We start from the raw sequence: 26,962 nt of genomic DNA, 5'->3' as shown, positions 1-26,962 counted from the left end.
GCCGTTTTTTTTTTTTTTTTTTTCACTGAAAGTCACAAGATGATCGTGGTCTGGGTTTTATGCAGCTGGAACTGAAAAGAAAAGAAAGTTCACAATTAGGAGACATCTTGACATTTATCCAGTCTTCATTTCAAGACATTGCAAGAGGCAGCGGTGATGGGAAATCCTTTCCTATACCAGGTGTTTAGAAGGCATCTGACCAGGTTCTGGTGAAATGAACAGTCATCATTAAAGGTTAGGCTACCCAAAAATGAGTTACTGGTGAAGTGTGGCCAGCCCCTGGTATCATATATGTATTGGATATTCCATCAGCATTTCCCATGATTCCTGGTATTGTTCTTTTTCATCTCAGAGTTTTGGGTGTTTCTGCCCACCTTTGTCCCAGCTCCTCCTGTTACATTCTCTATAATATAAAGTACATAAAAATCTAGCGGGGGTGGTGGGAGCCCCTTATAATGAGCACATGCAGGTGTACAAACCCAAGTATTTAGCACAGAGGTCTCACCAATAGAGTCTGTGGTAGGCATTTCAGCATCTACCAAAGAATGAAATGTCATGTTTGGGTGCAGTAGGCATACAGACCTCAGATTAAACCATGGCCAGATTGAGCCTATTTGATCTGGGGGTGCAGTCAAAAAGCCAGGGTCAGAGTGATTATACAAAACTTGCACCCCCTTATATCAAATGTCCCCATAAGAGTGCCCCTTACATCAGATATGCCAAGCAGAGTGCCCCCTTACATCAAATGCCTCCTTACATCAGGTGTCCCAAACAGAGCGCCATCTTACATCAGTTTCCCCATCAGAGTCCCCCCTTACATCAAATGTCCCAATCAGAGTGTCCCTTACATCTGGTGTCCTAATTAGAGTGCCCTCCATCAGTTTCCCCATCAGAGTACCCCCTTACATCAAATGTCCCAATCAGAGTGCCCCTTACATCAGATGTCCCAATCAGAGTACCCCTTACATCAGATGTCTCAATCAGAGTGCCCCTTACATCAGGGTCCCCATCAGAGTGGCCCACTTACATCAGGATCCCCATTAGAGTCCCCCCCTTTAAATTAAATGTCCCAATCAGAGTACCCCCTTACATCAAATGTCCCAATCAGAGTGCCCCACTTACATCAGGGTCCCCATCACAGTGTCCATTAACATCAGATATCCCAATCAGAGTATTCCCTTACATCAGATATCTCAATCAGAGTGTCCCCTTACATTAGGTGTCCCAATCAAAGCACCCTCTTACATCAGTTTCCCCATTAGAGTCCCCCCCTTAAATCAAATGTCCCAATCAGAGTACCCCCTTACATCAAATGTCTCAATCAGAGTGCCCCCTTACATCAGGGTTCACTTCACAGTGTCTCCTTACATCAGGGTCCCCATCAGAGTATCCCCTTACATCAGATATCCCAAGCAGAGTGCCCCCTTACATCAAATGCCTCAGAGTGCCCCCTTACATCAGGTGTCCAAACCAGAGGGCCATCTTACATCAGTTTCCCCATCAGAGTCCCCTCTTACATCAAATGTCCCAATCAGAGTGCCCCCTTACATCTGGTGTCCTAATAAGAGCGCCCTCCATCAGTTTCCCCATCAGAGTACCCCCTTACATCAAATGTCCCAATCAGAGTGCCCCCTTACATCAGGTGACCCAATCAGAGCGCCCTCTTACATCAGTGTCCCCATCAGAGCACTCCCCTATTAGAGTGCTCCCCTTACATTAGTGTCCCCATCAGCATTTCCCCCTTACATCAGGTGTCTCCACCAGAGTTCCCTTTTACATGGATTGTCCCTATCAGTGTGCATCCTCCTTACATCAACTGTCTGCATCAGACTGGCTCATGGATCAGTGGATGCACTCTCAGAGACTTGGGGGGGGGGGGGGGGCACAGCTAAAATCTGTGGGGGCACAGCCTACCCCAGCACCCCCCTATTTCCGGCCCTGGATTTAACAATACAATAAATAGTTTGTCTCACCAGCATCCCTCAGAAACTGAAATATCAAATTAGGTAGAGTGAACTCAAGTGGCCTGCAGAGATCCCTAATCTCAACCCTACTGGACAAAAAGAAGAGAAGTTCCCAAGTGGAGACTCTCTGATCACATTGTCCAAATGCATAAGGTTACTGTAATTTTATTTTTTCAGCATGGAGTCAATTCTTCTTCTTTAGATTTGCGCAGTCTGTGGATCTGTGCATCTGGGTGTGACCTAATTCACGGTTTGGGAGCAGCGTACCCTGTACTTCCATAACTGCTTGCCGACCTGCTGCAGTACATATACATGTTAGGGCAGGCACAGCAACATACACTATAATGTCAAAAGTATTGGGACACCTGCTTTTACACGCACATGAACTTTAATGGCATCCCAGTCTTAGTCCGCAGGGTTCAATATTGAGTTGTAACTACAGAGGATAGCGCACACATGCAAAATAAATAACCATCAAACATAACAAGGCAACTAAGACCTGATCAAAATAAGTAAAAATGGAGATTTAGTCCCACCATATGGCCATATCTTGCTCAAGCCCACCACTACGTCAAAGTACCCCATTGTCAGTGGGTCCTACACTATCCAAAAAATGAAGGATAAATCCAACCTCTCTAAACCATTGGAGATACTTACTCCTTACATGGGAGAGATGTGCTTGAACTGCACTATTTCAATATTGAGTTGGCCCACCCTTTGCAGCTGTACCAGCTTCAACTGTCCTGGAAAGGCTGTCCACAAGATTTAGGAGTGTGTCTATGGGACCTTTTGACCATTCTTCCTGAAGCGCACTGATGTTAGACGAGAAGGCCTGTCTCGCAGTCTCCGCACTAATTCATCCCAAAGATGTTATATTTCATGGGTGTCCAACCTTTTGGCTTCTCCGGGCCACATTGAGTGTAGAGAAATTTTCTCGGGCCGCATATAAAATATATACTAAAGTTACGGTATACAAGGAACAAAACACTGTCACGCTCTTCCCGCGCAGCCGCCCCACCCCCCCAGCACTAATTTAACACAACTAGAGGATGATCCCTTCCGAGGCAGTCTCTGCCTACAGTTAGTTGGAAGCCGCTGTGGCCGTGCCCCCGACCCGACTTCCTTCCTCCCCAGCAAAGAAAAAAACTTCTCAGGGGGCAGTGGGCCGCATGTTCTATTTGGTTGACGTCAGGACTCTATGCAGGCCAGTCAAGTTCTTCCACCCTAAACTCGCTCATCCAGGTCTTTATAGACCTTGCTTTGTTCAACAAACTCATACAGGTGTGATGGCTAGGTGCCCATGAACTTTTAGTTATATAGTATGCAATTGATACAAAAGAACAATTAAAATGGAGTGATGATGAGGACGTTTCATCTTTTATTGGACCTAATAAGGGATTTGTATGCTTTTATAGATAAAATAACATTTTCAAAGGTTGAATCAACTTACTGATGGAGTAGTTTGCCATGAATCCGGTACTCTCTGTAGAATAGTCACTCAGGAAATTCAGCACAAGGCCATTTTCGGTGGAAGTGATTGGTTGGATTTTTTGATTGCCGCAGTACTTTGACCCTACCAGGGGGGATGTGGACAAAATCCCATCCCTGATCTCCAGCCAGTCATAAGAGCATGTCTTGCTGGGCTCTAGACTGAAACTGACAAAGGCCAGCTGGACCTGAAATTTACAACACATATTTATATAAAATAAGTAAAAAAAATTAAAAATTATATATATATATATATATATATATATCTAAAATATAAACTTGCTAATCAGTAGCTAATGTCATGTAACAAAAGCAAATACAGCTGCCAACATATTAAAGGCTCATTTTTTAATTTAAAAAAACAACATTATTTTTCACAGAGCAGCTCTGATTCTCCTCTTCTCGGGTCCTCCGCTGGTGCTCCTGGCCTCTCCCCCTGCTGAGTTCCCCCAGAAAGAAAGCCACTTGTTATGGAGGCACTCGTGTGTTCAGTCCATAGCCCGACTCTGGGTGTCTATTGACACACACAGTAGAGCTCAACCTCGCCCCTGGTCCCTCCTCACTAGCTGTGATTGACAGCATGGAGAGCCAATGGCTCCTGCTCCTGTCTCTGAGCCAATGAGGAAGCACAGAAAGCCGGGAGAGTCACTGCTCTTGTGCACATTGCTGAATCGAGATTGAGCTCAAGCAAGTCTTGGGGGGGGGGGGGCTGCACACTGAAGATTTTTTACCTTCATATTTTACAACTATTTTAAATATACTTCAGGCATGAAATATTAATTGTATTATGTGACTCCAGCAAGAAATGCGCTAAAGGCCCTGCAAGGACCTGATCTAGCTTGTCTAATCTAGGGATGCAAAGTATCAACGCACTTTCATTTTATCCTTGTAGCTTTGTGCACTGCAATGGTTGAGCTGGGCTTCAGTGCCTCATTATAGTGTTCGCCATGTTAATGCCTCTGGTCCTGGGGGGGCAAGACCAAAATCTTGGCGGGGCTCACAGCCGATCCCAGCATTCTCCTAGATCTGGCGCTGCCTGCAAATTCAGAAAAATATCTGCCAAAAATGCACTCAGCACGTAAGCCTAATTGACAACACACAGCATTTCCCTTGACTGAGTGGTGTCAGCCCTGCACAATATCTTTTGCTAAATTACTCAAAAATTCCAACTCTCAGATCTCTACCGCCTAAAGACTAATTGTTCTGTAGTCCAACGGAAGAACAAATAGGGCTCTTTAAGATAATATAGGAAGTGTGCAGGAGACACAGGACATATCTGAACTTCTGGCAAGATCAACAGGTTTTTTTTTTTTGCTTATCAAACAAATATAACAAGATGCTTCAAATAGTGTATATAAAGTGGAGCTTTTCTTACTTTGTATCCCAGAGGGGCGATGATGGTCCAAGTGCAGTCACTATAAGCAGGGTAATTTTGCTGCTTTTCATATCCAGGGCTAAATACGGTCCCAGTTGAGTTGACCAAAGTCCCGCCGCAGCTCACTGAAATGAATAACAGTGTGACAATTGTGTAATTTCCAGAAAGTACTAAGAGCAGAGAATTCCAAGCAAGAAGGTCAATAATGGCCGCCCCTACACGTCTCCCAAATTAGGTTTACTTTAAACTTAACATATCATTAAAGCAGTATGTAAGCTTCCAGTTCTGACCTGCTGATAATGCTAATTGCTGGGCTGTTATGCTTAACCTACTGAGTTCCTGATTGATCTCCTGTTGCTGGCCCAGCTTGCTTCTGACATTGTTGATTCTGGATACTGACCTTGGTTTGTCTCTATGTTCTGCCTGCTCCTTGGCACTGACCTTGGTCTGCTCCTCCACTACGCTCGGATTGTGTCCCTTGTACTGACTTCGGCCTTCTTCTGGACCTCACTCTGTCTGCTTTCCTGGCACTAACCCCAGCTTGCTACCTGACTACGCTTCCTTCTGCCTTACCATGTATGACTCTGGCCATCACCTGCTACCAAGTTATCGGCACCCGTGCTTCTTTGAGCCTTGCACCTCTGTCATCACATTCAGGGGTGCTCTGACCAGAGCTGCAAGGTAAGCCCTCTTATCGACCAAGTCTCCAACTAAGGTACGTGCCCATGCTCCTTACCACAAAAAAAACATTGTTCTCAGGGAATCCAGCAGCCTAGGACTCAAATACAGTCCTCACACACAATCTATGGCAAACTGATTTATCCCAAGCAAACAAAACAGCCTAAATTGAGCCACCCCTGACTGCCACTAGCCCAGCACTAACACATATCTACTGGAGAGTCTTGCAGAGGGAATTGGTCCAGCACCAATTTTCTTTGTGGCTATGAGATGTCTTATGACCATGAATGGATGCTAAAGCTCATACTGTAGGAGGTGAAAAGCCATGTCCCAATAAAACATGTCCTTTAGGAACACCCATCTTTCACCATGATCATTATTCGATGCATTACTATGGCACATTTTGTGTGGTCCACTTTCTGTAGCCCACAGAAATATGTCCTTACAGTAAAAGGTCCAGATGGTTTTAATTTCCTCTTTAAGCCAAAGATACCCATTCTGGCCATGTTGACCCCCAATGGGACTGTTAGAATTTTATTTATACATCTGTTCTGTTACCTGTGCTGTATGAGGCTCTGAATCCAGTGGCTGTAATTGAGCTATCTGTGACGAATTCCACCAGCATCACTGAGCCAGAGGACACCAGGGAGGGCATCTTTCCGGAGCCGCATGACCTGTCCAACAGCAATGGGTATGTTCTGCTGGGGCCATCAAACACCCTGATGTAATCTGCTGTGCACCCAACAGTGTTCTGCACATCAAACGCCTTAAACTGCAAGAGTACCTAAAAGTAAATTTATAAGTATATTAATGGCTATAGATTGCCCAAATTTGCTGAATACAAAAATTATTTTAACACTAAAAATGCTAGCAATAGATTTTAGAAGATTCACTAGGTGATAGTATTATGCCTAATGTTGAATTCCTGCCAGTGGCTGGGGCTTGCCCAGGAAAGACCCAAGAATGCTGGAACGCTACTAGAGGTGGTGAGATATTTGCTATTAAATCATCTGTTGAAGATCCAAATCCAGGATATGTTTTCCAAATTGGTCGGATTGATGTGGTCCGTGGTATTCCTCCTTTATTGGTCTTCCTGTTCGTTCAGATCATTCCCTTTTTCTGGTTTATTTCTGGAATTCTGGACCATACCGGATATCCCATAACCCTCTCTGCGGTTTTACTGATATCCCTCTTTGACCACCTTTCTGATATGCAGCACGTCATTATTATCATTTGCATAGTTAGCTACTTTGTATGCGGCATTCACAAAAGTCTCCTGAAGAAGCCATAGACTGGTGAAACATGTAGAGTTGGAATTACTGCATACATACAATAACTGTATGAATACTATGCTATGATTTTATTATATGTCAAATTTTTAAATGATTTGCTTCAATAAAATTTGGTATTTTTATAATATAACTTTGGTCCTTTTTCGGCACCGTTAAAATCCCATTCATTCACCTCTAAAATATTTTATATATGAGTAGAATTTATCTTTAAGATAAAGTGCGTCAAGCAGGAAAGATTACCTGGCTGTTTGGCAGACGGATGAGCCATGTGCAGTTGTAGTTGTTTGGGTAATTTGAAGGGTTGGAGGCAGAGTAGAAAACACCTGTGTCATCGGACAATACGGAGGAGCAGGCATCTGTAGAAAAAAGGAGGAAGAACAAAGTTACAAAGGGTAGAGTCTCTTGGGTGTAGCCCTAATCTGTAGTAGTCTCCCATACCAAAAACCCTGTGCACACCTGCTGGTGTTGGAAAACCATGGATCCGGGGCTAGGGGCTTCCTCCCACCTAAGCCTCCAGGCTCCAATCCAGGATTTACAATTCCCAGAGGAAGCTAAAAATCCAGTTTCCTCCTTGTGGGACATACATTCTGGAACCCCTCACCTTGTATGAATTAGACCCTCAGTGCCACTGATTTCTCTTCACTCCATAACATGGCTGTGCATTATCACACTTCATAATTTTGCCCCAGTTTCTGAGGGCTGAGGGTCTTCTAAAATACAAACAGCTGACTTCCCAGATCAAATACGCAGACTAATTTCCTGTCTGCTCGCCCCCTACCTTAATTTGGGAATCAGTAGGTGCCATACCATGCTTATGACCACCACCAACAGTGGCTTTCTAAGAAGAAATGGCTACTTTATTTTTTCATTTCCACTTGTAAATGTGGAGCCCTTTCCACGTGTTAGAGCCATGGAGACTCAATAAGTTTTAGTTTCACTGAGTTCTACCAACACCAGTTCTCACAAAACCAGGTATTCCTATTTACATTTGAAAGTCCCTCGGTTTATGTATGGGTTTTGTTTCTCCTGCCTATGTCTCAAAAAACATGCAGGCCTTTCAAGTAGAGGTACGCCTAATGGTGTTCAAACATAATGTCCCATCCGATGCATCCCTCCTCAGATCAGGAAATCTTCAAACAACTGGAAAGACACACAGGAGGGGGCACACGACTAGTGCATTACCACCATATAACTTTATTAAATACCGAAAAACAATTGCATGCTCACAAACATATATAACAAAAGGCATATCACATAACAACTCCAACCGTAGGCAATGTCATCTCGCCTTGTACCACACGGTTAGAAGGATGACGTGTTTCAGGGGACATGCCCCCTTTCTCAGAGCTGAAACAGAGTTAAAGCTCTGAGGAAGGGGACATGTCCCCCGAGACATTTCAGCCATTCAACTGTTGTATGGTGGTAATGCACTAGGAGTTTGCACCCTCCTGTGTATGTTTTTGCAGTTTTATCTCCTGCTTGTTCTATCTCCTTCACAAGTGTCCCAAAGCCATATGCTGGCTATAAGTAGTTTTGCAGACCACTTTAAACCAGATTTTTCTAAAATAACCAAACAAATGAATCCCATTGCTTCCTTTTACATAGACATTTCCGTTAAGCTTACTGCAGCTGTAGAGTTTATTGATTTTGGCCACATCCAGGTTGCTCAGTCCCATTCTCTGTCCAATGCTGATACCATTGTTAGGGATGGGCTGAATGGTCTGTAGGCGGTAGTTAGTAGAGAATGCAAATCTGTAAACAGAAAAATACCAATACAGTGAGGGTTAATTTCAGAAACATGCTTCAAATTTTAATGGGAGGTTACAAAACGCATTACATTTGCATGTTCCTTATGACCTTAAAGAATATGTAAACCCAACATTTCATATTCCTGATATGTGCCTGCTGTACCATGTACTTGTATGAAAAAGTATCCTATTCGCTTTGTATTTCTTCCTTTGTGTGAAATCCCTGGTGTTCCTGCCAGTCCCTCTGCTTTCCTATTAAAAACTGACCACACTAAGCAGGAGAGCATAGTGTGGTCTCTCTCCTCATTGGCTCACTGACTGTGACTGACAGCTGCTGTATTTAGGCAAATGAGAGAGAATTGGGCTCAGTTGAGTATTGGGGGCGGGAGGGGGGTAAATAACCTTGAGACTCTAGAACCACTTCAGCTCCGGGAGGTTTACCCCCTTCATGACCAGCCCATTTTTTGCGATACTGCACTGTGTTACTTTAACTGAAAATTGCGTGGTCATGCGACACAATACCCAAAAAATCGATGTCCTTTTTTTCACACAAATAGAGCTTTCTTTTGGAGTTATTTAATCACTTCTGTGTTATTTTAATTTTTTGCGCTATATACAAAAAAAGGCTGACAATTTAAATAAAAAAAATGACAATATTTTTTACTTTCTGCTATAAAACATTCCCAATAAAAAAATGTAAAAAAATCTAATTTCTTCATCAATTTAGGGCAATATGTATTTTTTCTTTATTTTTAAAGAGGAAGTAAACCCTCCTCAGGAAGTTGTACCTATAGGTAAGCCTATGATAAGGCTTACCTATAGGTACTGTAAATATCTCCTAAACTTACACCGTTTAGGAGATATTTACCTTTAATGCAGCCAGTGACGTCACTGGCGCATGCGCTCTGAAGGAACGGCTGACCGTGCCGTTCCTTCAGAGCCCCGTGCCGTGACCGTCGGCTCCCGTGCGCGTGCGCGGGAGTGACGTCACCGCGGCTCCGGCCAATCAGATGACCGGATGCCGCGATCCCGGAAGACGGGCGACATGTCATGTCGCCCGTCATACAGGTAAGAGAGCGGCACGGCGGGGGCTCGTTCTAAGGTAAGTATTTCATAATGAGCTAGTATGCGAAGCATACTAGCTCATTATGTCTTTCTCTTGCAGGTTGTAAAAAAAAAAAAATTTTTTTAAATGAGTTTACAACCTCTTTAACTAGTAATGATGCCTTCACTGCAAGCGACGGGGAGATCTTTTTCTCATCTTAGAGCGGCACTGCAAGTTTCATTTGAATCTGTGTTTTTAGCAATGGAATAAAGTCAACTAAGAATGGAATACTTACTTCCCATAATGCATTACAGAGGTGTAATCATATTGCAAGTTTAGGTTGTTGGTATCATGTTTATCAAAGCTGGCGTTGTAGCCTGCAAGAAAAAAAAAGTTACTTATGCCTGTTAAGATTATGTTCAATGTCTTAAAGTTCATTTTCATATCAAAGCAGCCATCGCTTGAGTGAAAAAGCCTGTTCCTGCCAGCATGTTGCAGAGTGGAACCCACTCTCTGTGTGCAAGCAGTGGTCTCACTGCAAAGATCCGACACGCCCCTCCCCCTTACAAATCTTATGCTCCTTTGCGGATTGGAGAGCTCTGCAAATGACTTAGCAGAGGGCATATCAGACCTTTGCAAATAGATTGCGGCTTCTCCACGAAGCAAGGATCCATCCCAGTCATCAGTATAATGACAGGGCCCAGGGAAAGTCTTTTCTTTTCAGCCTGTGGCTGCTTTGTAAAGAAAACAAAGAGGGGTTATTTTCTAAAACAGGAGAGTACAAAATCTGTGGCAGCTTTGCATAGAAACCAATCAGCTTCCAGGTTTTATTACCAAAGTTTAACTGAATGAGCTGAAGTTGGAAGTTGATTGGCTACCACGCACAGCTGCACCAGAGTCTGAGGGCACAAATTTTACTAAATCAACTTCAAAAATGGAAGATTTGCACATCTTTTTGATGCACCTAAAATGCATTTAGTCAATTTAAACAGAAAAATTGAGGGCTTTAAGGGCAAGGGGTATAAGGGGAATGAGCTGATCAGCCTGTGGCACTGCTGAGGTGGAATGGAAGCCCAGGTTGCTTTGATAGGGGCCTTCAGCTCGTCTGCATTGTTTGGTCTGGTGTCTCTCATCTTCCTCTTGACAATACCCCACAGATTCTCTATGGGGTTTAGGTCAGGCGAGTTTGCTGGCCAATCAAGCACAGTGATACCATGATCATTAAACCAGGTATTATTGGTAGTTTTGGCAGTGTGGGCAGGTAACAAGTCCTGCTGGAAAATGAAATCAGCATCTCTATAAAGCTGGTCAGCTGAGGGAAGCATGATGTGCTCTAGTATTTCCTGCTAGAGGGCTGTTCTGACTTTGGATTTGATAAAACACAGTGGACCAACACCAGCAGATGACATGGCTCCCGAATTCATCATGAACTGTGGAAATGTTTGCATTTCTTTTAGAAATCAAGGTCCCAGGGTCTTAAAGTTCATTTTCACTCTAAAGCAGCCACAGCTTGAGTGAAAAAGCCTGTCCCTGCCAGCATGCTGGAGAGTGGAACCCTTACTCTCTGTGTAGAAGCAGTGGTCTCACTGCAAAGATCCAGCATGCCCTTATAAAGCTTATGGTTAGCAGGGGGCGTGTCAGACCTTTTCAAATAGATTGCGGCTTCTCCATGGAGCAAGGATTTATCCCTGTCATCAATATAGTGACAGGGCTGTTAGAGATTTAGAGTTTAATATTATTTTAAATGATAAACGTCTGTGAAATATATAAATATCATAATGTAATGATGTTAGTTTTTGAAGGTTGTCAAGATCAGAGAAGCCATTTTGCTATGTATGTATTTATTTTCTGAGTTTCTATGTCAGTGTGTTGGGTGGAGTTAGGTGTCTTAACTATAGACTCAATCCATAAATGCAAGAGTGGGTGTTACTTTTATATTTAGAATTACTACCTTCTTGGGACACACTTTTTTGCTGACATCATCTTTACATATAGTATAAAAGACAACTATATCTACAGATCAAGCAGAGATGAGAAAAGAACATCCTACACTGAAGACACATAACATCTCTCTCTCTCCTTTTGATGCGTGAAACCTTTCTGTTTTGTTCTTTTTTTCGTATGTTTTGCTTTACTTTAAGAAAATAAAGAACTTTCCTGGAGTATCGTGACAGCTGAGAAGTCTTATTTCAAACAAGGGGAAAAGCTTTTCTAAAACAAGGGGAAAAGCTTTTCTATTCAATCTGTGGCTGCTTTATATAGAAAACAAAGAGGGGTTATTTTCTAAAATTGGAGAGTACAAAATCTGGTGCAACTTTGCATACAGTAGAAACCAATCAGCTTCCAGGTTTTATTACCAAAGTTGAATTGAACGAGCTGAAGTTGGAAGCTGATTGGCTAAAATGCACAGCTGCACCAGAGTCTGAGTGCACTCGTTTTAGTAAATCAACCACAAAATGAAAGATATGCACATCTTTTTGATGCACCTTTAGTCAATTTAAACTGAAAGTTCAAGAGCTTTAAGAGCTAGGGGGTATAAGAATGGATCCTCCTGGTAAAATGTATGAAAATTTGGTGATCTGTGAATTTGAAGATCAAGGCTGAGTCTTGACCACCCCCCTCCCCTTTTGTAACTCAGTCCTCAATGGGCATGACTTCTGGATCAACAATTTAAAAATGGTCTTAGAAATAAAATTGGCTGCACTATGGGCATAGGTCCTTTTTTGCCCAATTTACTATGGTTCTATGTCAGAGCACATTGGAAGAATGTAAGGAAAAAAATCTATTGCTTGTGTCAACCAATCATGTGCTCTTGATAACACAGACCAATTTCAGACATTTTTCTCTAGGAGGCCCACGACTGTTTAATGCAGCAATGTTAGGAAGGTTGGCTAAAATGTACCTTATTCATTATTATTGCAACCTCAAAACCCATTTATGTCGGACTTTACTGGTAATAGAGAGGACAGACACATACAGTAGATATATAAAAATATATAGAAATTTGTATTCCAAAGCTTAAAAACACAATTAAAGTAACACGGGATTATGATCCCTTGAAGACAATGTAGACCATATAAATTGTATGTATTCACAAATATCTGTGATGAATTGTCTTTGCTGAAATATTCCAAGAGGTTGACGTGTTTCACATCAATAAGCTTCTTCAGGACCTTTACATCTTTGCCTAACACCGTAACACCTAAAGGTGCTGAAGAAGCTAATTAATGTAAAAGCCGCCAACCTCTTGGGATATTTTAGCAAAGACAATTTAGCAAAGATATTTGTGAATAGATACAATATATTATGGTCTACATTGTCTTGAAGGGATCATAATCCAATGTTACTTTAATTGTGATTTTAAGCTTTATAAAAAACATTTCTATATCTTTTATATATCTATGCGTCTGTCCTCTCTAGTACTAGTGAGGTCAGAAATAAATGGATTTTGACTTTTAAATGCAGCTGCCATTTTGAATCTTACCAGGTTGAATGTTTTGCCATAGGATTTTGACGTACAAGTCGCGGTCACTTCGGCTGTGCTCATGATCAATGCCCAAGGCGTGGTTTAGCTCATGTTGGACGACCCCATGTAAAACACAACCGCTTCTATCCAGAGATAAGTCCTGGGCTCCTGCAGAATAGCCCAGTAATGACCAGCAGCTGCAACCAACAAAACAAAATTACAATCAAGTTACACGGATGCTGTACAGATTATTAATGCTACTTCAATAAAGTAATAAGCAAGTTGCATTAACCTATAGCAACCAACGAGAATCCTGTTTCCAGATCTGCTTAGGTACTGCCCATTACTGCTCTGCCCAGCTCTGTTTAGCCATTGTTCATTCCCAGACTCATTCCAGCTCTCCCCACACTTTACAGATCTGGATTTCCTTCTAAGGGCTCATTTACACTTGCTTCGACTTCAACAAACATTAAAGTGCCTACCGCTTCAACATGTTTTTTTAATGTGTTTTTGATGCTTCAGTGACGCTTTTTTAAACTTTAATGAAGCTTGGCAAATGCCATGTGTGATTTTCTATTTTTTTTTTTAAAGGGGCACAGTAGAACCCCAGCTCAGTTGTACCCCCCACTCCCACATAAATGGTATTAGGGGAGTAATAGTGCCTCATTGTTGGTATTAGTGGGAGAAATAGTGTCCCATTGTTGGAGTGAGAGGGAGAAATAGAGCCCAATCATTGGTATCAATGGGAGGAATAGTGTGCCATAGTTGGTGTCAGTGAGAGGACTAGTGGCCTATTGTTGGTGTCAGTAGCAGGAACTATGCCCCACTTCTGATGACAGTGGGAGGAATAATGCCTATAGGTCATTTCTGACATCTCCCACCATCTTTGTTTGACCATTCTAGGGGGGATGAAGCATTGGGTCAGGATATACCTGATAGGTAGCCCACTGAATTATGTCAATGTGATTGACAAGGGGCTGGAATTCTCTTTCTCATTTATTTACATAGGGAACCCCCCTTTATTTTTAGAAGTCAAAGGAGGAGGCCACGAACCAATAGATAAGGACATATTGAACAAGAACGATGAATAAGAGGAGCTCCAACTTTTTTTTTTCTTGTATGGGTGACATCTGCCATCATTGTCCACTACTGTCTGTTCACCAACAACATGCTCACCCAACATCGTTTATGATGTTCACGTAATCTGCCTCTGAGGTGCGTGGGACAAAACGGATGCAGGTCAGCGTAGCGAACTCCAACATTGCTCTCATAATGGTAGCTTTTTCATCCATGGCTGGTTTAAAAATAAGAATTTGCATTTTTAACAATGTATGCAGGCTGAATGAATAACAGTTACCTATTAAAATGAATGGTCTTTTCCATTTTTTTTTAGATGAAAACATATGAGATTAGCTTGGCATAAATAATTTTATGATTATGTGGTAACATTTCTAAACCTTATTCCTATTGTGGAGGGTCTTTAGCTTCCTTGAGTGAGTCTGGGCTTCTAGTGTGTTGCTTTATCTTTTAGATATATCTGTATATACAGCTGCTCAAAAAAATTAAAGGAACACTTTAAAAACATATCAGATCTCAATGGGGAAAAATATCATGCTGGATAACTATACTGATATGGACTGGGTAATGTGTTAGGAATGAAAGGATGCCACATCGTTTAATGGAAATGAAAATTATCAACCTACAGAGGATTGAATTTAAAGACACCCCAAAAACCAAAGTGAAAAAATGATGCAGCAGGATAGTCCATTTTGCTAAAATTTCATTGCAGCAATTTAAAATGGTACTCCTGGGGTTTTTCCTCCCAGATCTGGACCGGGGCATCACTGAGCTCCTAATCAGACTGAGGTGCAACCTGGTGGCGTCAGATAGACCAAAACACAATGTCACAAATGTGTTTTATTGGATTTAGGTCAGGCAAGGGTGGGGGCCATCCAACGTTATCAATTCCTTCATTCTCCAGGAACTGGCTGCATACTCTCACCACAAGAGGCCGGGCATTGTCGTGCACCAGGAGGAACCCAGGACCCACTGCACTAGAGTAGGGTCTGACAATGGGTCCAAGGATTTCATCCCAATACCTAATGGAAGCCAGGGTGCCATCGTCTAGCCTGTAGAGGTCTGTGCGTCCCTCCATGAATATGCCTCCCCAGACCATCACTTACCCACCACCAAACCGGTCATGCTGAAAAATATTACAGGTAGCATAATGTTCTCCACGGTTTCTCCAGACCCTTTCACGTTTGTCACATGTGCTCTGGGTGAACCTGCTCTCATCTGTGAAAAGCACAGGGTGCCAGTGTTGGACCTGCCAATTCTGGTGTTTAATGGCAAATTGCAATCAAGCTCCATGGTGCCGGGCAGTGAGCACAGGGCCCACTAGAAGATGTTGGGCCCTCAGGCCACCCTCAGGAAAACTGTTTCTGTTTGTTTGGTCAGAGACATTCACACCAGTGGCTGGAGGTCATTTTGTAGGGCTCTGGCAGTGCTCATCATGTTCCTCCTTGCTCAAAGGAGCAGATACCGGTCCTGCTGACCTTTTGTGGCCCTGTCCAGCTCTCCTAGAGTAACTGCCTGTCTCCTGGAATCTCTTCCATGCTCTTGAGACTGTGCTGGGAGACACAGCAAACCTTCTGGCAATGGCACGTAATGATGTGCCATCCTGGAGAAGTTGGAATGCCTGTGCAACCTCTATAGGATCCAGGTATCGCCTCATGCTATCAGTAGTGACACTGACCCTAGCCAAATGTAAAACTAGTGAAAAATAGTCAGAAAGATGAGTAGGTACCTTTACCGGTAAAACCATTCTGTTTTGGAGGTTGTCTGATAGTTGCCCATCTAGTGCCCCTGTTGTTAATTTCATTAACACCAAAGCAGCTGAAACTGATTAACGACCCCCTCTGCTACTTAACTGACCAGATTAGCATTCCACAAGTTTATTTGACTTGATGCTATACTCTGATTAAAAAGTGTTCCTTTAATTTTTTTGAGCAGTGTAATTTGTCCCAGGTTGGAAGCTCAGATAGTTTAGAGTTCAGGCATGTGGCTTCACCTAAACTTTTTAACAGTTTAGTTAGAATTTTAGGTGCTGGCTCTCTGGTGAAGGGTTAGAGTGTAGACATTCCCACTCTCAGCCAGATTTCTGAAGAGCAGAAAATGATGAGAACCTAATAAAAACAGATTTTGGTTAATCATGTTAAAATTTTGAAATACCTTAAGTTATTTTTAAAAAGCTACATAGATGGTCAGTGGAGTAGATTTGTGTATTTATGGAACTCCATATTAAAGGCAAACTATAGTTGAACAATTTTATTTTAGTTATGTAGCACCCTCCTGGATAAGCTGCTAGTTAGGTTAGGTAAATTTAGTTCTTTAACTCCCCTGTAATCAGTGGAGCAGCTTATGATTACCTTTAGCTGCTCTGGGTTTCACTGGTTGTGGGTTTGACTGCTTCCCCCTGCCTCTTCGAGGATTTAGAATGTAGGGGACTGGGGGAGTCAAATCCACAGCCTAAATATGTATGTGGTCCCAGCGAATCCCTAGGGAAGGGTGCCTAGTAGGTGGTTGGGGAATGCATAAATAGTCTGAGGCCTGGAGCAGTGGGGTTCTTGCAGTGGGGAGAAATTCCTAGCCTGAAGGGCTGCTGCCCTTTGGGACAGTCCAGCTGTGCTTTTTTCACTTGTTCATCGAGGTCCTAGATGTTTTAGAGCTGGGGGGCCTATTCTACTAAACCTTGCTGGAAATGACTGAGGGATTTACCTGAGCATCTGGTCTGGAGAGTTCACAGAAGAAATGTCTGGCTGATATTGGAAGGAGGCATCCGAATATCCAGGGACATTTGTGATTACAGACAGATGCGGGAGATCCTAGTGACAGTACGCTTATTATTCCTTGTGCATCAGCTCCAGCTTGTGCTCAAACGAGAACATTTTTATGTTAATAATAAGTTATGTGAAAATTTCTTGAGTTATGGAACTCTGTAATCACCAGGCTATTAATAATAACAACTGGAGAAAGAAAATCAAGAATGCATATTGGGTCTGTTGCACATGGTGACTAATTAAACAACTTGTTTCATTCTCACATTGAATAACATAAGTAGCCTGATTGGTGGCTGACTTTTTTTTGTGCCATATTAAGAAAAGAAAGGGGTCACTCACTGAATTGAGGATCCACTGTGTATGGAACGTTAACAAGACCATTGGCAGATTTAGACCAAAAACACTTCTTAGAGGGACATTCCATAGCGCTGCGTCCTTCCTTTGTAATAATATCGCCGTGATGCAAGAGTTTTTCATTTCCTGGACAAAAAACAGTCACGTTGGAGAGGGTTATGTTCACACAATGCACAATAGTCTAGCTTTCACATTTACATCTCAAGATTAAAAAGATTAGATAGACAATATGTCCCATCATATTAAACATATGTTAAAGCTGGGCCACAGCTAAATACCCATAAAGAATACAGGAGCTGTTTTTTACCCACCAAGGCATTTGAATTTTTGTCCTTTCCTAATATTTATACAGCTCTGCCACACAGCACAGTCTTGTCTGGAAGGGCAGGTGAGTCCCTGCTGCAGTTACTCCTACAGATCTTCTCCAAGAACCCACCCTGGGACTAGACAGTGAAATGAGTAGCAGCACAGTGATGGGCTCATCTCTGCTCCTATCAACTTGTTCCTTGCACTGCATCACATCTGATTGGCTGCTTGTGCTGGTTCTCCTCCCACTCTCTGAGCCCTGCTGTATAAACTGCACAGTGGACTGCTAAGGTCAAGTCAAATTTAGGTAATTACACTGCTTGCATTAAAAATACATTTAATTATTTATTAATGATTACAGAACTGTGCTGATTTATATATGTGTCTGGAGATCAGCTTTAATTTGTAATGATATATGCTCTGAATGAACTGTAGCATAGAATCTCCATCCTCCTGTATTCTCCATAATATTAAATAAGTGAAAATTTTAAAAAAAGGAAAATTATATTTAAAGTGAGGTGCTTGGCTAAGAATGGAGAGTGAAAGAAACACTGTCTGCAGCTGCTCTTTGTAGCTGCTACCCTATGGTGCTAAACTGGTCAACAGCTATATAAGCAAAAGCTGCTGAACAGAAAACATTTAATAGACTGAGTAAGGCAGCACTGCACTGTTGGAATTATAATCCAGAGGAGAGACTACTACTGTAATTTAGAGCTTTTGAACTGCATTTCTCATTTCTCAGAGGGATATTGCCAGGAGGAGGGAGAGTAGATGCATTTTCTCCAGTAAAGGACATAGCTTCCTCTTGCTGTGCGGGAGACTGGAAAGTGCACATCGCTGCCCAGTGTGCACCATCTGCTGCATATTGGCGGCCTGAGCAGGATCCAAAACGCTAAATCCAGGTGTGCCTACAACTAGAGTCACCTGGGTGCAGAGAAGAGTGGACTAATCGCTATTTGTGCCAAGATGGTGAGTTGCAATATTGCTGGGACTGGTAAGCTGCAGCTGTGGGGATTTACTATCTGCTGCTAGAGAGACCGAGTCCTTTAGGAACTGCCCATACATCCTGTAGCCTTTTTGATGCCTAATGGCTTGACTGGGACTATTCTCATGTGTACCAACAGTACAACTGGACCCCAAAGCTAGCCGGCTAAAGAGTTAGGACTAAAGACTGCCCCTTTACAGCTGCTATACAATTATCTTTGCTTATTGTCTATGCTAAGAGGTGCATCTCTGGGGACTTTTCTAGCCATCCTTCTAGTGGGCACTCCAGACTGATTATAGTATTATTATTCACATTGTAATTAATGCTTATATGTACTGTTTATTGCTGACTTTTCTGACTCATGGGTTCATTCCAGTCTAGTGGTACAGAACTCTATTCTAAGCTACTTTAGCATAATTAATATACTGTCTAGCGGACTGTGCCTGAATCTACTTTCTGTGTGTTCATTTATACTCAAACCACCATTTACTCTAACCCTCACCAATGCCTTGAGTTATTTTCCACTAAATGGTCTTGAGTCTATTTCCTGATACTAATTCACAGTCAATTTAAAGATATCCACACTTGTGTTCCTATATGTGCATGCAGTAACTTTCCCTCAACCAGGTGTACCAGAGGGTCTGAAGTTGTTCTTGGAGTTAAGGCGCAGAACAGAGAACCCAAATTACCAAGCGGCTCCTTCAGGGGTAGCACTACATATTATTTCAAATATATTAATTTCTAGAAGCCCAAAACCCATTTTTCAGTAATTACCTTTGTTCATCCTTTCTATGGTGCTCATAACATCTTCAGAATGGAGTTCTGATGTTGGTTGTTGAACTGGATGGCAGAAAAGCCAGACAAAAAGAATAAATAATATTATTGAGTTCCGTAATTTAAAATTCATCTGTTACTTTGCCCTTTTCCACCACCCCCAACTCATTCGTTGATACCATCTTCATGCTCCTCCATCACTCCATGGATCTGTTGGTATTCTCAGAATGATTTAATCATTCCAGGTATGGGGGAGCATATGACCTGCTTCACTTGCTCCTAGGATGTAGGGCTCCTGGACTAGGTGGCCAATGGCCAAGTCTAAATTCTCTTTAATGTGGGGTAGCACAGAATGTCATTAGACCCAAGTGACCTCTGACACAGACCAACATTAAGCTTATACTAGGAATTACATTCAACACTCCCACAGGTAAATCTGATGTTAAGGAAAGCTAGCAGAAGGCAAGTATGAGTGGATGGGTCTGCCTTATCAAGAGAACCTGTCACTTTGCCCAAATCTTCATACTCTCTCACTGCTCTTTGCATCTGTTGGAACCCTCAGAATTACCCAATACTTTCACGTATGAGGGAGCATGCGACCTGCTTCACCTACTCCCAGGATGTAGGGATCGAAAAGAAGGCCATTAAGCCCATGTAAGCTCTGACACAGACCAACATGAAGCTCACACTGGCATTAGACCCCGCACTCCCACAGGTAAATTAATAACGAGAGCTTTCATAAGGCAAATACAGTATGGGTGGATGGGAATACCTTATCAACCTGTCAACTTTGCCCACGTCTTCATGCTCGCCCGCCAGTTTTTGCATCTGTCTGAACCACTTGATTTACTCAATACTTCTAGGTATGGGGAAGCATATGACCTGCTTCGCTTATTCCCTGGATGTGGTGCTCCAGGACTTGGTGGCCAATGGTCAAACCCAAATACTTTTATGTAGGGAAGGAGAAAACGTCATTAAACCCATGTGAGCTCTGACAAAGACCAACATGAAACTCATACTCGCATAAAACTCCACACTCCCACAGGTAAACAGGATTTTAAGAAAAGCCTGCAGAAGGTAAGTATCAGTGGATTGGGGTGTTTTTTTAACAGAACCTATCAACTTTTCCTATTTATTGCAGAAATTGATAAATCAAGTTTATAAAGAATACCAGGATCTGCTGCTTCACCTGTATAGCAGCTGGGAAACCTACTGAGAAACCCACAGCAAAAACAGTATTGTAGGTATGCAGGCAAGTACTATTTTCTACTTGTAGTTTTGGAATATTTGCATTTAAAAAAAAAAAATAGAAAAAAACATTTAATGATGTATTCATGATTACAGAGCTGCATTATAATGCATATCTTCCTGGAGTTTATCTTTAATTTTTAATTTGTATTACCTATTCTTTATTCTTTTACACCAAATACATTCCTAAGGAATTGCCTCTGTGCTCTGCCATGCCATCCACGTACCATGGAATCTCCCTTCTCCTGCATTCTCAATATCATTAAATAAGTAAAAACATTAAACAGGAAAGTGAGATGCTAAAGAACGAGCTAAATTATTGAAAAGCTTTTCAATTTTTGAAACCCAAATACCATTGTTCAGTTGTTACCTTCTCTCATCTTCTCTATGGCTGCCAGTACATCTTCAGAAGGAGGTTTTGCTAGTGGTTGTGGAACTGAATTGCAAGAAATTATATAATATATCAGTGAATAATATTTTAATATTATTTGGTTTAATAATTTTAAATAAATCTGTAAGTTTGCCCATTTTCTACCTCCAACTCACCCACTGATACCATCTATAATTCTATATGCTCCACTGTGACTGTTGGAACCCTAAGAATTAGTCAATACTTCCAGGTATGAGGGATCATGTGACCTTCTTCTATTACTCCCAAGATGAAGTGCTTGGGGCCTAGGTGGCCAATGGCTAAGCCCAAACACTCTCACATGGGGAAGGGGAGAAGGGTATGAACCCTGTATAATCTCTGACAAAGCCCAACATGGAGCTACACAAGAATTAAACTTGGCACTCTTGCAGTTAAATATAATAATGAGAACTTGTAGAAGTAAGTATTAGTGGATGGGGGTGTCTTATCAAGTAACCTTGGGGGTGCCCATTCTTTATGAAAATTAAGCCAATGGGTCATAAAGAATCCTAGGTCTTGCTGTTATGGTTGCAGATCAGCTGGAAAACCAACCAAGAAAGCCTACCAAGTTTGCATGTGCTATGCTGTTTAATTTGTAGTTTTGGAGTATTTTCAGGTAGTGCACTTGCACCTACACGCAACGTGGATACACAGTTCAAACTGTTCACTCATAAAATAATCCCTTGGGACCATTTGTTCTATGTCAGTAATACTGCCGGGTACATTGAATAGCAGGATTTGGGATTGACTTTTTATCAGTGCAGTGGCCAAAGGTAGAGGGTAACTGTGCTCACTGAGTGATCAAAAACATTGTCCCCAAAAATTATTCAAAGTTGCAATGCCAATTTACTAAAAGTTTATTTTTCACTATGATTTGTAAACCATTCACTAGTCAGGTTAAGCAAAATGTAAAAAATCATAACCTTTTATGTTAATGTACATATTGTACATAGAAGTAACAATTACTTTTTCCAAATAATTCAACAGCAAGCATTGCAAGTGTCTGCTACAATTCACTATCATAGTCTTTTTAACATAGAGGATCCCTTAAAATTAATTTTTAGCAAAAGTACGGAACTCCTATATCAATAATAATAATTATTATATTTATATACCATAGATTAATGCAAACAGTAAGTTAAGATATATAAATAAATAAAAGTATGGAACGTGTTATACTTAGTTTACTTTTTCTTACATTGGTGATCAATAGGAGAGCCAGTAACAGAAGGCCCCCATTATACTGGTGGTCATTGGGAGAGTCTTTGAGAGAAAAGCCCCATTCCACTGGTGGTTATTGGGAGAGTCTGTGAAAGAAGGGCTCTTATACACTGGTTCTCATTGGAAGAGTCAGTGGAGATAGGTCCCATTACACTGGTGGTTATTGGGAGAGTCAATGAGAGAAAGGTTGATTACCTTGGGGGTCTTAAGGGAGAGTAAGTGGAGAAGGGGCCCATTACACTGGTGCATTGTGGGAGAGTCCATGAAAAAAGAGCTCCATTACACTGGTGGTCAATGGATGAGTCAGTGAGAAAAGAGCCCCATTACACTGGCTGTCATTGGGAGAGACAGACAGAGAAAAGCACCATTATACTGGTGGTCAATGAATGAGTCGGTGAGAGAAGAGCCCCATTACACTGGCTGTCATTGGGAGAGACAGCCAGAGAAAAGCACCATTATACTGGTGGTCAATGAATGAGTCAGTGAGAGAAGAGCCCCATTACACTGGCTGTCATTGGGAGAGACAACCAGAGAAAAGCACCATTATACTGGTGGTCAATGAATGAGTCAGTGAGAGAAGAGCCCCATTACACTTGCTGTCATTGTGAGAGACAACCAGAGAAAAGCACCATTATACTGGTGGTCAATGAATGAGTCAGTGAGAGCCATTACATTAGTCGTCATTAAGAGAGTCAGACAGAGAAAAGTATCATTACACTGGTGCTCTCAATGGGAGAGTCAGTGGTGAAGGGCCCTATTACACTGGTTGCCATTGGGAGAGTTGGCGGTGAAGGGCCCCATTACACTGGTTGCCATTGGGAGAGTCATTGAGAGAAAGGTTGATTTTTACCTTGGGGATCTTAGGGAGAGAAAGTGGAGAAGGGGCCCCATTACACCAGGGGTCAATGGATGAGTCAATGGTGCCTTGTTTGAGAGTCAGTGGAGAAAGGCCCCAATACACTAATGGTTAGTGGGTAGAATGCCCCCTTACAGATAGATAAAGGATCACTGGTCAGTGGTACCTTATCTGAGAGACAGATATTGCTCAGTTCTCAAGGAACCCCTAACACCCTCTGGAGAAACCTTGGGGCTCCACAGAACCCTGGTTGACAAAGGCTGTACTATCAATTTGAGATTTTTCAATAATTTATTAAGAAATTCTAATTGCGAGGAATTTAGAGGGTCATTTTGTTCAATTTCTTACCTTGGAACTGATACTGTAGGGGGCCTGGTCCCTGAAAAAAAAGTAAGCAATTTTGAAATGCAATTAGAAACGGGTCTTTTTATAAGGAAAAGCTATAACATGTTTTCAGTGAGTACACATCTTTAAGCTGAAATCTAGGCAAAAAAACATTCAAATATATTCCACTATGCAACAAAGACCTCTGTTTTTAAATCAAATTATTATACAGTGTTAGATTAGAGATTACATATTATAAAGATATATATATATATATATAGATAGATAGATAGATAGATAGATAGATAGATAGATAGATAGATAGATAGATAGATAGATAGATAGATAGATAGATAGATAGATAGATAGATATAGATATAGATATAGATATATAGATATACTGTATATATTATAAAGATAAATTAGAGAGGACTCATTGGAAAAGACCCTAATGCTGGAAAACATGGAAGGAAAAGGAGAAGAGGAAGACAGAAAACAAGATGGACAGATAGTACCATTGAAACAATGAACATGAAGTTATACAAGCTCTGGTAGGCAGTGGAGGACAAAAAAGCCTGGCGCGCTATGGTTCATGAGGTCACGAAGAGTTGGACACGACTAAACCACTGAACAACAACAATTGGACTGTGTAGGTGTATTTTATGCTGGCTGGCTCGGTAAGAGTGCGGGGAAGTATATCTTTTTTGTCTGCTGTGTGCAAATCCATTCCATGTGCACCAAGTTCTAAAATCTAGTCTTAAATTGGGATGATTGCCATTTTTGTTTAGCTTGCTAGATGTGGGGTGGATACACATTAGATGCCCCCAGCTGCCATTGTGCTTTGTGTCCCTGCGCCTTAAAAGAGGAATAGGCTCCCTCCAAGTATACCTGCCCTTAAAGTGGTTGTAGAGACAGAAGGATTTTTTACCCAAATGCACATGTGTCAAAGACAAGGCCCGTGGGCTGAATTCGGCCCTCCAGGCCATTTCATGTGGCTCTCGCACACAGGGGGAGGGGTGAAAGTGAGATGTGAACAGCCTGTGAAAGAGAACTGATTCGTGAAGCAAACCTTTAAACCCTTCACTCTGTATGTAGTGCACTCCTCAACACTGCACTCTGTGCACAGTGCACCCCTGAACCCTGCACATAACGTACTCCTGGTGTTTAGTGCCCTTTTAAGGTCCTCCCACTGTTAGTTCAATTTTGCCACACCCATCGTTCAGTGGTTAAGTTCCTATTCTCTCTATTTTTACCCATTCCGCATAAAATTTATATAGTCTCACAGATACAATTGAGGACAACCATAATGCTGATGCTGCCCACAATGAAATTGAGTTTGACGCCTCTGCCCCAATGCATTCTCTGCATTTAGCCTTTTGCACACTGCAGCTTGGCTCAGTACAGCTTTTTTTTTTTTTTTACTGAGCTAAAATACAGCCCAATAATTGTAATGTGCCTATGTACACAGGCGCGTGAACAAGTGCCATGCATTCTTCAGTAAAAATAAAAAAAGTAAATAGAAAAATCTGCTTTTTTGGTCAGTAATTTAGGCCTTGTGCGCGCAAATGCGCACAAATACGCACAGTGCGCACACATGTACGCAATTGCCCCATCGCATATTGTGCAGAACAAGAACGTGAGAATACGTTTTCATGCATTTCCGTGAAAATGCGTGCGTGCGCAAGAAATTGCGTGAACGAAAATACACGAAAATGCGCATCAATACGCATAAATACATAAAACAAAAGGTTGAAAAAGTAGATGCTCAAACAGGAGTATCATGTGCAAAAAAAAACCTTCTGTGTTTAGCTACCCCCTCAGCCTCTGAGCCTGATCTCGATCCAGCGCTGTGCACAAAAGCAGTGGCTCTCTCTGCTCTCTCTCTCCTCACTGGGCATGGAGACAGCAGCAAGAGCCATTTGCTGCTGTCAATCACAGCCTGTGAGGAGAGGAGAGAGTGGGGTGTGGGCCGAGCCACACTGTGTGTGTCAATAGACACAGGAGCCCAGCTCAAGAGCGAGCCCACACGAGTGCCCCCCCCCATAGCAAGTGGCTTTCTATGGGGTACTTGGACTGGGGGGGGAGGAGCCACGAGTGCCGGCCGTGGACCTGATAAATAAAGGATTGAGGCTGCTCTGTGCAAAACCATTAGACAGAGCAAGTATGACATGTTTGTTATTTTTTTTAAAAATCCCTTTACAATCACTTTCATTTATCCATTGCAATATATGCTCCATCATGGAGTCTCTTAAAGACTAGAGTTAGGAACGCACTATACAAAGGGGCCTTGATTAGGCGGTGTGGCTTCCACATAGAAATAAAAATGTTGTGCAACTATTAGAAAGGGGCAGATACAATACCTGTTACCCATACCCCCATCCAGGGGATGACTGGCAACTTTAGGCCCAGGGGGCAAGTACAAACCAGAGGCCTGTGGTGCAGCGACTCGGCCCCTCTCCCACTCTCCCTCTTCCTTGCCTCCTCCTGACCCCAATTCCTGGCTGAAGTTCTGCTCCAGGTACTCTCTACTCACTGGCCGATTAAGGGTTCCCGACCCGGCCAGCAAGGGGCGTTGGGGGGAGCTGGGAAAGCTTGGTTGGAGCTGCCTGGCAAAGGAGGGTCCCCAGAGGGGCAAGGAACTGACCTCTGCTCAGACACAGTTTACACCATCCATACTGGGGGGGGGGGGGAGGTCTGAGCTTTGTCTTTGTCTTCATCTCACACTCAGTAAGTCAGCAGAGGGGACATTTTACTTCTCTTCACCAAGAATCCTTTAGGAATGTATGTGGCAGAAGAGGTGCAGCCTTTTTACGGGGCATCATAGTGGCCTGGGGGGCAATTGCCCCCCCTGCCCCCTGGCCCATTCCTCCCCTGCCCCCCATCCCCCTCCTTTTCTATGCCCCTGTTACACAGCTAACATATTCTATTCATTTACCCCTCATGCACTGGGCACATGTTCTCATTAATTATTTTTTTCTTGCAGAGTTTGTAAAGTGTAAAAAAACCAACTGAATCAAGATGCATCAAAACCTAAAGTCCATATTATACTTTGCAAAGTGAACAGTCCTGACTGAATTTGTAAATCAGTATCGTCACAGCAATACTGCACCCATTAAAGGACAGTTCAATGTGTTGGCAGGTGCAGTTAGCCGTTTTGCCACTAGGTGGCTTTATACCAGAATAGTGTCAGGTTACAGAAGACAGTGTCATCAGGCGTTAGGACCCTTAGGTAAAGCTCTCGCCCAAATATGTCAGGGGTGAGTCAGTACCCATATATAAGTCAGGTAGGGAGTAGCATAGACACACTTGGGGCGTGGGAGCTAACACCCCACACCTATGAGAATGTATATAGCACACGTAGGCCCTAGACAGGGCAGGGAGCTGGGAGGAGCAGGTCTGTACTCGGGAGGAGCAAGCTGTAGTTTCTCTGTCCCTTATGGAGGTGGGGGCTAGGGAAGATTGCAAAAGGCCTTGTAGGCCATGTGGGAGATCCCTGTGTGAGGCTGCTTACTTTGAGGGTCCCCAGGAGAGATGTACCTAGCAAGGAGGTGACTACAGAGAGCACAGTCCTTTGAGTACTAATGACCCTG

At 42.5% G+C, this 26,962-nt stretch overlaps 1 protein-coding gene across 1 annotated transcript in view; it reads right to left on the bottom strand.

The window, feature by feature from the left end:
- Positions 1–26,962, bottom strand: part of LOC309565586 (embryonic protein UVS.2-like) — a gene marked incomplete at both ends in the record, with an annotated part of 190,164 nt that overhangs the window by 34,158 nt on the left and 129,044 nt on the right. The window contains 11 exons of the mRNA XM_082270539.1: positions 3,415–3,640; positions 4,828–4,952; positions 6,064–6,289; positions 7,038–7,153; positions 8,422–8,549; positions 9,886–9,967; positions 13,075–13,253; positions 14,233–14,350; positions 17,235–17,375; positions 19,315–19,380; positions 20,933–20,998. Coding sequence (XP_082126665.1) covers positions 3,415–3,640; positions 4,828–4,952; positions 6,064–6,289; positions 7,038–7,153; positions 8,422–8,549; positions 9,886–9,967; positions 13,075–13,253; positions 14,233–14,350; positions 17,235–17,375; positions 19,315–19,380; positions 20,933–20,998 — 1,473 coding nt within the window. The remainder of the gene's footprint in view (positions 1–3,414; positions 3,641–4,827; positions 4,953–6,063; positions 6,290–7,037; positions 7,154–8,421; positions 8,550–9,885; positions 9,968–13,074; positions 13,254–14,232; positions 14,351–17,234; positions 17,376–19,314; positions 19,381–20,932; positions 20,999–26,962) is intronic.

The sequence above is a fragment of the Pelophylax lessonae genome (assembly GCF_965119305.1).
Source record: "Pelophylax lessonae genome assembly, chromosome: 10".
Lineage (NCBI taxonomy): Eukaryota > Metazoa > Chordata > Amphibia > Anura > Ranidae > Pelophylax > Pelophylax lessonae.
The sequence above is the reverse complement of the archived record's forward strand: the minus strand, read 5'-3'. Positions and strand labels throughout refer to the sequence as shown.